This window comes from Acromyrmex echinatior, chromosome 18, assembly GCF_024713525.1.
Source record: "Acromyrmex echinatior isolate Ae372 chromosome 18, ASM2471352v2, whole genome shotgun sequence".
NCBI lineage: Eukaryota > Metazoa > Arthropoda > Insecta > Hymenoptera > Formicidae > Acromyrmex > Acromyrmex echinatior.
Window position 1 is genome coordinate 8,035,838 of NC_141869.1, and position 9,469 is coordinate 8,045,306.

The 9,469-nt window shown below is 29.7% G+C and overlaps 1 protein-coding gene across 3 annotated transcripts; it reads right to left on the reverse strand.

Annotated features, from left to right (window-relative positions):
* Positions 1–311: 311 nt before the first annotated feature.
* LOC105144731 (uncharacterized) lies at positions 312–7,755 on the reverse strand. 3 transcript variants are annotated; one of them, XM_087415440.1, is made up of 8 exons: positions 7,341–7,755; positions 4,659–5,048; positions 3,876–4,095; positions 3,688–3,796; positions 3,481–3,602; positions 1,857–1,997; positions 1,124–1,261; positions 312–1,063 (listed from the first exon to the last, which is right to left on the reverse strand). In XM_087415440.1, exons 1-8 carry the CDS (start codon positions 7,527–7,529, stop codon positions 684–686), a joined length of 1,689 nt encoding a protein of 562 aa, XP_087271566.1. In that variant the 5' UTR covers positions 7,530–7,755; the 3' UTR covers positions 312–683. The 3 variants fall into 3 exon arrangements, with proteins under 3 accessions (XP_087271566.1, XP_011052113.1, XP_087271567.1); XM_011053811.2 differs by having other exon boundaries at positions 312–1,051; positions 7,341–7,740; XM_087415441.1 differs by lacking the exon at positions 7,341–7,755 and adding an exon at positions 5,601–6,100.
* Between the last annotated feature and the right edge of the window lie 1,714 nt (positions 7,756–9,469).

Consider the following 9,469-nt stretch of genomic DNA (forward strand, 5'->3'; position numbering starts at 1 on the left):
AAAACAAAATTTAAAAAATATATATAAATTTAATCCCCTGAAATTTCCCACTAAGGATATAATGATAATATGTGAGATGATAATAAATACTGCATCAATAGAAAAAGTCTTCCAAATACTAACGATAAGCTTCTCTCTCTCTCTCTAAAAAAGAAAAAAAAATACATAGTATTTTTTCAAAGCACAGATTGCATTAATGGACTCACACGATCTCTTTGCATAAAAATTGAAATTATAATAAAATAGAAAGGAAGCTATATCCATGCTTTTCCCAAAATACTCGATTTTTTTTTTATGAAATTAGGAAGAAGTACCAGAAAATGTTTGTATATTTGAAAATGTAAAAATTACATACAAAATTACAAACAGCATTTGCATATAATAATATAAAACTTATACAATTATCATTCAATATTTCATAATGATTTAAATGATATGACAATCGGTAGAGAAAACATCGTGTATGTATTAAAAGCGAATATATATAACAAATAAAAATAGTTAACATATTTTTGAAATATGTAGATATATTATACTATCCATTTCTTTGCGATGTTTCAAATATTTCTTTCACATTCTACTGAAGTTTATATAGCTCTCTCTCTCTTTCTCTGTCTCTCTCTCTCTCTCTCTCTCAAATATATTGAATCACTAAATATTCAATTAATAAAAATATACATACATTAAATATGATTCAAGTTTGTCGTATGTAGGTGAGCTGGATGAATTAAATCAAAAAATTTTTTGGGTGAATGAGAGAAAAGCAAGGAACGGAATTTATTTGGATTTCGTATAGGAATATCATGGAAGTGTAATGTATTTATTTTTCTAGAAGTGTTCGAATCCATACATACTAGTACACGCTTGCATAACGAGAATATTACTATAGAGAGATACGCATCACATTTTGTATGCAATAAGTATTTACGATTTGAATCGTTTTCATTTTCAAATACGAGATGTTCGATCCCCTGTACATGATCTGTACATGATATTTCCATGCATGTCTCTGTGATAGTTCTCAAAACTATTTTATCTGGATTATTAATATCTGCAAAACATGCTAAGGTAAATTTTAAGTTTTTTCATATCTACATAATATTAATACATAAATTATATTTACCAATGTAACATGGTAGAGTTTTGAGCGTCAATATTGGCATAAATGGGGATGATTGACGAGAATAATCCATATTAAAACCCATTTTTGTTTCCCATATGTTTTCATCAGGAAAATATATGTTGATCCAGATATTCAAACCTGCAGAGACAGATTTTGAACAGTTTGTTATACATTTTTTTATGGTAGAAAGATAAGAAATTTCTCAGAACACGGAATAGAATAAAGGGTGTAGTATTAAAAGATTCTTCAATTTTTATGAAATAATTTTTTTAAGTGAACCTCAAGAGCTTTAAGACAAAAATATTATTCTTTTTTAAGATGCTTTCCGAGTAAATGAAATATACATTTTAAAGTAATTCAGATCAGACACATACTGCTCGCACGCGTGTAAGCGACATGAATCTTAATTGAGAACGCATTTATCTAATGCTATGAGCTTTTACCGCTATGCGGATAATCCACACACGTGTACGCAATATGCAGTAGATTTGTTTTCTGTGGCTGAACTAATGTACACTTTTGGAACTTAATAACATAATATAATTAGACTGAGCATTCTCCAAAATTCGAGGAATGAGGATAAAACTCAGGTAGAAAAGGACGCACATATTGTCGTCCAAGTGCGTTCGCTATCGTGCATGCGCGAAGAAAGATATTTCAATAATAGCAGTGTGTCGGAACACAATTTAAATCTGCTGTGAGTCTTCCAACATTTTGCTAATATTTTACTTACGAGGCAGAGCAATGAAATCATCTAAAATGCTATCTGTTAAAATGTGATATTTATATATTATTAATTTTTCATCAAAAACGTAATGTTCAGGAACTGTAGTAAATTCCCAAGAGTCCATTTTTTTACCTGATGTCCATAAACCTGTGTCATTAAAAGAAAAAAGTTTAAGAACATTATGAAAATTCAAAATACTTTGTCATCCGACGTCTGCATATACATTGTTCAAATTTAAAAGCAAATATTAATAAATAAAATATCTTTCATCAATGAAAAAATAATTTTAAAGCTAAATTAAAAAAATGGTAATTGTGAGAAACAACTCTACGATATAATCTGAAAAGTTATACATAATAATCTTTGTTTGAAATTACTAAAGGAAAATTGCCGACATGTATTTGATTAGAGATCCTCTGATAAAAGTCACGAGACACGAGCCGATTTTAGTAGACTTTTGTATGCAAGGTAGTAGTAAAATCTATAACAAAAAAAGAAATATATTGTATCTCTGTTTAATTTTAATGTGTCTCTAACTTAGGCCCTTATTGAAAAGAAATATATACGAAAAACTATAGTATATGTAATACATATTATAGTATTTCCCTAGTTTTTTTGTACAAGTTTCTTTTCAAGAAGATGAGACCCCTAATTCTTAAATCTGCAATAACGGAACACGTGTGCGTACGTACATACACGTATAAAAAATATGATAATAAGTCGATGTCAAAAATATGATAGTAAGATAATTACAATAATTTGTAAAATAAATGTTAAAGGTATACAAAAATTGTATTTCTTTTTCTTTACGTACCAAAGTACCGATTGTGTATCTTGAAACGTGAAAGTTATAGAATTAAGTAAATTAGGTAAATTTATTAGGTACCTAATGAAATTATAAATATTCTATTGAACACTTGTTCACTTTTGTAATTTTAAGATATACAATCAAATTTTTTAATTTTCAAAATAATTTTGTAAAAAAAGGATATAAAACTAAATAATTCTTCTCGCATATGTTAATTCAATGTCACGTAATGTAAAGAAATTTATGTATTAATATTTTTAAAATATCTAATTTTCATTACATTGTTAAAATTTAAAAGTGAAAAACAAATATAACGTATGCAAATATAGGACGGAAATATGTTCCTCTGAAACATGGCGGACCAATCAATACGCGATTTTCTTATATCGTGATTCTTATTAGAGGGTCTCTATATTTAATATAAGTCTCTCAAAGAGACACTCTCTTATTTCTTGGAAACTAAATATTGCATGTTAATGCTGATAAAAACATAATTGTTCAGATAGCTTAAGAAAAATTCATATATTTGTGGCTTGTTTCTATACAAAATTAGCTAAAAATTAATTATATAGTTTCCTAGTAAATAAAAATGAATTAAAATGGATCGAAATTTTATCTACCTAAATACGCATTGTTCTCATTTAACGGGTTGTATTTATATTTTCAAAGTTTTTATCTGTAATTTCGTTTAAAAAATATTGTCTAAGAATAAAATGATATGTCGGCAATCTTAATTCCTCTATATATACACTCAAGTAACTTATTACGTATACTTTCCATATTAATGAAATGCACATTATGTAGCTGTACAATCAAAATCACCTGTATGAACATCGTAGATATCAATACTTTGCAGTTTTTGTCGATATCGTCCCACACCGCCCACAAGCATTAATTTATTTTTCAAAAACACAGTAACCATATGTCTTCTTTCAATTGGCATACTAAAATATTTCAAGAAATTATTCATTTTGTTTGTTCTATTACTTTTATCATTTATTATTTTAGTCTTTTCTTTAACATATTTACACTGTTTCAAGAAACCATTTCTTAGATATCAGAGAATAACGCCACACATTTTTGTTAAACCTGCCTGAACCAATACCAAATTCCCCACCACAAAGATATAAATTATATCCTAAAAACTCACATAAAATAATGAATAATTAAAACAATGCAATTCTATATAAATAAGACAGAATAAAAAAATTGTATACCTCTTGCAATAATCTGCATTCCTGTTAATATATTTTTACCGGTGCTACGATCAGTAATATCTTTGGGATATTTAAATGAGGTAAGTTCAAAGAAATCATTACCATCCCAGCAATGAATAAATTGCTTACTGTTAATAATATCACTACTTTCACAAGATATAATACTGTGTAAAACTTTTATTTCTTTATTTCTTAAGATATCCATAGGAATTGTGAAATCCTGCAAAAAGAAAAAATTTTTATTATATATGTAATGTTATATAATGTGTTATGTGTTATATAAGGTGTTAAAGTGATATAATCATCTTTTTATCGATAAAAAATATTTCTAATTATTATACATTAATTTCATCAAATCAAAATTTTCCATGATTAAAATATACATGCTAATGTCTAATCTGGCACTGGTGTATTTTGTATTAAAAAAAAAAAAGTAGGAAAAAATAGATTTCTGTACCTATTTTTACTTCAAAATGACGACCCCAATGCTGTCAATTTATCAAAACATTTATTTCGTAATCTTTCTTCTCTCACTAACATTAAGTATATCAGCATGGATATTTTAATCGTGGGAAAGGAATTTTTATTCTGTGAAACTATTGTATTATGCTACGAAGGAATTGGACAGGAAAGGTTATGTAAAAATATAAACTAAAAAAATTTATTTCAAATAAAATTTGACAGTAAAAAAAACTTAGTGCTGCTATACGGTTAAAAATACAAAAATGCATGATATCATGACAAAATTACTTTTTTTTTAAATTATCTTAAAAATATACTTACACAATGATGATTCATCCATTCATGTGTGACATGAAACAAATAAGATTCCGTGGATCTTATATTAATGTTCCCAAGTAATTTCAGAAAATTTTCTCTTGACAATTCATAAATTGAACTGATTGGCAGTTCATCGAAACGATCTAAGCAAACAGCCAAAGAAAGATCTCGTAGCACATTAATATTCAAGTCTTGTGATATTAACCAGATATTAATTACATATTTTGGTGACATATAATATCTTTCAAGTCTGTCAATTACATCTTCTATTAAATTATCTACTGCAAATAGAACGCTTAACTCCAACAGGACCAAGAGGCGATCAAATTCTTTAATATCATAATGTATCGTAGGAATATCAATTTTGTCATTGTGAACCCAATTAATAAAATCCTACAAAATTTTTTATTTCAGTTGCATACAATAAGATGATTTATGTTTATAAAACATGTAATTTCGGCGATTGTTTAGCATATATAAACAAAATCGATAAAAAAAAACATCAATTGACGCGTTTCTCCGTAAAATAAATGAATCTGGCAGAAAAAATGGTTACACGTGCATGCATGGCATAGGCATTTTTCGCAGTATTTTAGAGGTGCGTTCCGAGTTACGCACGAAGTGCATGATGATCATTTGTCTTTGTTGTTGTCAATTAATAAAGGATAAAATGATACATCATACGCTTCACGCATAACTCGGAATGTACCTTAAGTATTTATCCGCTTTAAGGTTCTTTAATATTGTAAATCGAGTTACCATAGAAATGTCTAATTTTTTTTATATAATGAAGTTGAAATATCGAAATTGACGTATGCAAAAAATTTTACGGTAGGTTAATGATGAAATGAGAGAAAAAAAATTTTGAAAATGTAACCTTTCACGTATAACTTAGTGACAAATACGGCTCTCGCAGACAGTTCTTAAACTGTATACAAATCTTACCATAGTAGTTGAGTTTTTCTCAGAAACGAGATTATAATTTTAAAAAATTACGATTTTAATAGTCACAAAAAAGTAATAGGTCCAACGGATTATTCTGGAAAAATATTTACATGCATAAACTTGCATATAAAAGTTAACATAATCTCATCTTGTTTTTGTTCAGTGAAGCTGCGGCTCCTGACTTACTATTACATTGTTTCCTACTATTTCATTAAGATATATACATGGTTTTAATATTTTACCCAAATTATATAGACATTTGTAATTTTAGATGAGCCCTAGTGAGGCCCCAATTCAGCACTTTACTAAAAAAAACCACCTTAAAATTCTCTACTTGATGAATATAAATTCTCTGCTTTGAAAACAAATTCGCAGCTTTAAAAATACAAATCATTTTCTTATATAATTTTTGTTTTTACACAGCAATAAATTTATTTTTAAAGCAGAGAATTTGTGTTTTTAAAGTACACAAATATCCAAAACGCATGTGCATAAAGCATCAAAAAGATAATTGCAGCATATGCTCACATTCTGATAATAAGTTTGTTCGCGTTGTTTGCACTTTTGGCATTCGACATTTTCGCTTTCTATCTCATTTTAAATGTAAAAATATTTGGGGATTTCATGCAACGCGAACAGACCTATTGGTGTGTGTCTGACACACTTCCTCGATAGTCATCAACTAAGTCAATTTTAACGATTAAAATCTTGATTTTGCAGAACAGAGCGATACTTTTTCCTGCCATGTTCGTTTATTTCACGAAAAAACGCGTCAATTGGTGTATTTCTTATCAATTTTTATTTATGTAAGCTAAACTGAACGATTATCCTAATTTCGTCAATTGAAGAGAGGAAAATTAAAGTAAACATTTAGGCCCAGTTTCACAATTAATGGTTAACTCTTAATCGAGTTAATTCAACTTATTCATTATTTCTTTTTAATTCTAGAATTGGAAAAAAACGAGAAATAAGTTGAACCTCGATTAGGCTCATTTTTACAATATATGGTTACTTAAAGATTAAAGGTTACCAACAGATTAATCAATGAAATTCATTCATGAATTTCTTGGTTATCTTTAATCTTTAGGTAACCATATATCGTGAAATTGGGTCTTAAGAGTTAATCGTGAGTTGTGAAATTGAGCCTGGTAATTATTTATAATATTCCCCACCCCCTTCCTTAAAATCTTAAACAAAATATATTCATTCAACGCATTTTCACTCAAAACAAAAAAATTTGGCATGGAAGAAAAACGTCGCTTCATAAATCGAGTTATTAGGCGTTGAAGTTGCAAACTTTAGAGGTTAAGATATCTGTCATTCCGACTCGAATTCTATGTATATGCTCTGCTTTAATCACACAAATTCACTGCTGTAAGCACTCAAATTCTTTGCATGTGAATTTTGACAGTAAATTTGTGTTTCTAAAACAGTGAATATTTGCTTTTAAAACAAAAAATTTGTATAATTAATGCAGAACGTATACACAGTGCTGTATCAAGTCTGGATGACAGATATCTTAATCTCCAAAGTCTCGAACTTTAACGCTTAATAATTCAATTCACAAGATCAACTGCCGCGTTTTTTTGTCAGATTCTTTCATTTTGACTGAAAATGCGTGGAATAACTATATTTACATTATTTTTTTATTTAAAGTGAGGAGTATTCTAAATAATTACTATTTATCTTATTCTTATTCTTAAACATGAACAAGAATTGCTTTAGTTGTAATCAACTAACCTGTAACGAAATCTGGGAAATATCATAATTGATAATGTGTTCCGTCTGATTACATTCTAAATAGTTGGCAGACAGAAGCGCAGCAAAATACTGGCTCTTGCTGATCAATTTTTGTTTCTCAACTTCGAATCGCTCCGCTTTAAGAATCAGTATCACTGTTTCACGCAATTCCTCATTCTTATTTTCCATTCTAAAATAGTATCACAATATAGGATCTCTTTCACTAACTCCGATTAAAAATACAATGTACATGTATGTTTCATGTGCTGCAAAAATAAGCAATTAAAGCGACAGACAAGTCGCTGTTATTCCAGTCACTGACGAGATACTGTTAAAGACGGTCGGCGCTCATGGAAGTCGCGTGCCTGTTAAAATTTAAGTGATTGAGAATAAGAAACTAATAATACGGTACTAATTTCATGATTTATTAGTTCCATAAATATGTACATACGTTTAAAACTTAATAATACTTTATTTTGATTTAAACCTGTGATTTTTAATGTTATCACCCGGGTTTGATTATCAATAGATGATAATTGCAGATAGAGAATTGTAATTTTTTGGCAATATTTAAGATATTATAGCATTAAAAGTATGCATATTTATTTATACAGCATTTATATAATGAAAAATCACGAATTTAATAATGTATTATCGAAATATTTATGTTAATAATCATGAATTTTTATTTCTAATTGTCGATAACGTCATTGTTCTTCAATTATCTTCGGGGGTTCCTCGGACCCTATTGATAATCATAAAAATTTGCTCAGGGCCGACGGTCTTTAAGGATAAAATCACACGGTGCTGAAAACGACTGCGGTACAGAGAATGCGTCATAGAAGCAATTAACTATTCGGAATAACACAGAATAACGCTGATTGGTTGTTTCTATGACGCATTCTCTATGCCGCAATCGTTTTCCGCACCGTGTGATTTTACCCTAATAGTATTTCGTCGGTGTTCCAGTTACTTCCAACGGAATTGATGAAATTTATAGTTTGAAGATTTGAACTAGATGAAAGAGATTGCACGGTCGCGTTCAGTAGACTCCTAAGCTGGAATCAGACTATGCATTGACGATTGAGATTAAAGATTAAATTTCACCAATAAGGACAAAGAAGTTTTGGCTCCTTTTGTTCTGATTGGTCAAACTTCAATCTTTCAATCTTCAATCTCATTCTTCAATGCGTAATCTGATTCCGGCCTTAGGAGCTTCGCACAATAAAAGGAACAGGGAATAGAGATCAGAGAATAAGAATTTTAGCCTATTAGGAATCATGAATTGTAATACACTGGAATACACAGTTTTCTGATAGGTTGAAATTCTTATTCTCTGTTCTCTGTTCTCTATTCCTTTTATTGTGCGGAGCCGCTAATATAATTCATAACACATAAGACATAAAAAATCCAACCAACCAGAGTTCTTTATTTCATGGAAAGGAAGGAAACGAAGAACTTTGATTGGTACATTTTCTTATGCATTACGTGTTATATTGGGTCATCTAAAAAGTATTCGCGGTACTTTGTCACTAGATATATGACCATCAACACACATCTAGTGACAAAAAACCGCGGATACTTTTTAGATGACCCAATATAAGAATCTGTGCTCCCCGCTTCAAATGTTGCGAAGCAGATCCGTGCGTGCTCGCTGTTATTGGTGTATTTTTCAAGATCCAATAGCAACGAATACTCACGGATCAACTGAATTTGCTGAACGCAGCCAATCATAGGGCCGGTTTCACCAATGCCAGGAAGCGTTTATATTAACCGTATGTCGTTAGAGAGCCTCACAGGAAGAGAGTGGCAAACTGTGTCACGTCTTCTCTGATTGGATATAGCCATCAAAGCTCCATAGGCATGGCAGAGATTGGAGAAAATCGGTTACATTCAAATATTTCCCTCTCATTCCACTGTAAGAAGGGAATACTTAATGATGATTGATCAATTTTTACAAATTACGGCATATGGTTATGGCCAATATAAACGTTCCCTTATGCCTGTTCTACAATAGGGTCGCAAGTCATAAACCGTAAGAAATTGGCCAATCATAGTTAAATATGAGAAGAATATCAATTATTACGCTTTGAAACGTTTTTTAATTGGTCAGTTTGTAAAATTCTTTT

What these genes read in the sequence shown, in the direction of transcription:
- LOC105144731 (XM_087415440.1), bottom strand. Translation starts at nt 7,529, where the DNA reads ATGGAAAATAAGAATGAGGAATTGCGTGAAACAGTGATACTGATTCTT. An exon ending in TTTCCCAGATTTCGTTACAG is followed by an intron (nt 5,049 to 7,340) that starts GTTAGTTGATTA and finishes AAAATTTTGTAG; the next exon opens with GATTTTATTAATTGGGTTCA. An exon ending in AAATGGTTTCTTGAAACAGT is followed by an intron (nt 3,603 to 3,687) that starts GTAAATATGTTA and finishes GAAATATTTTAG; the next exon opens with TATGCCAATTGAAAGAAGAC.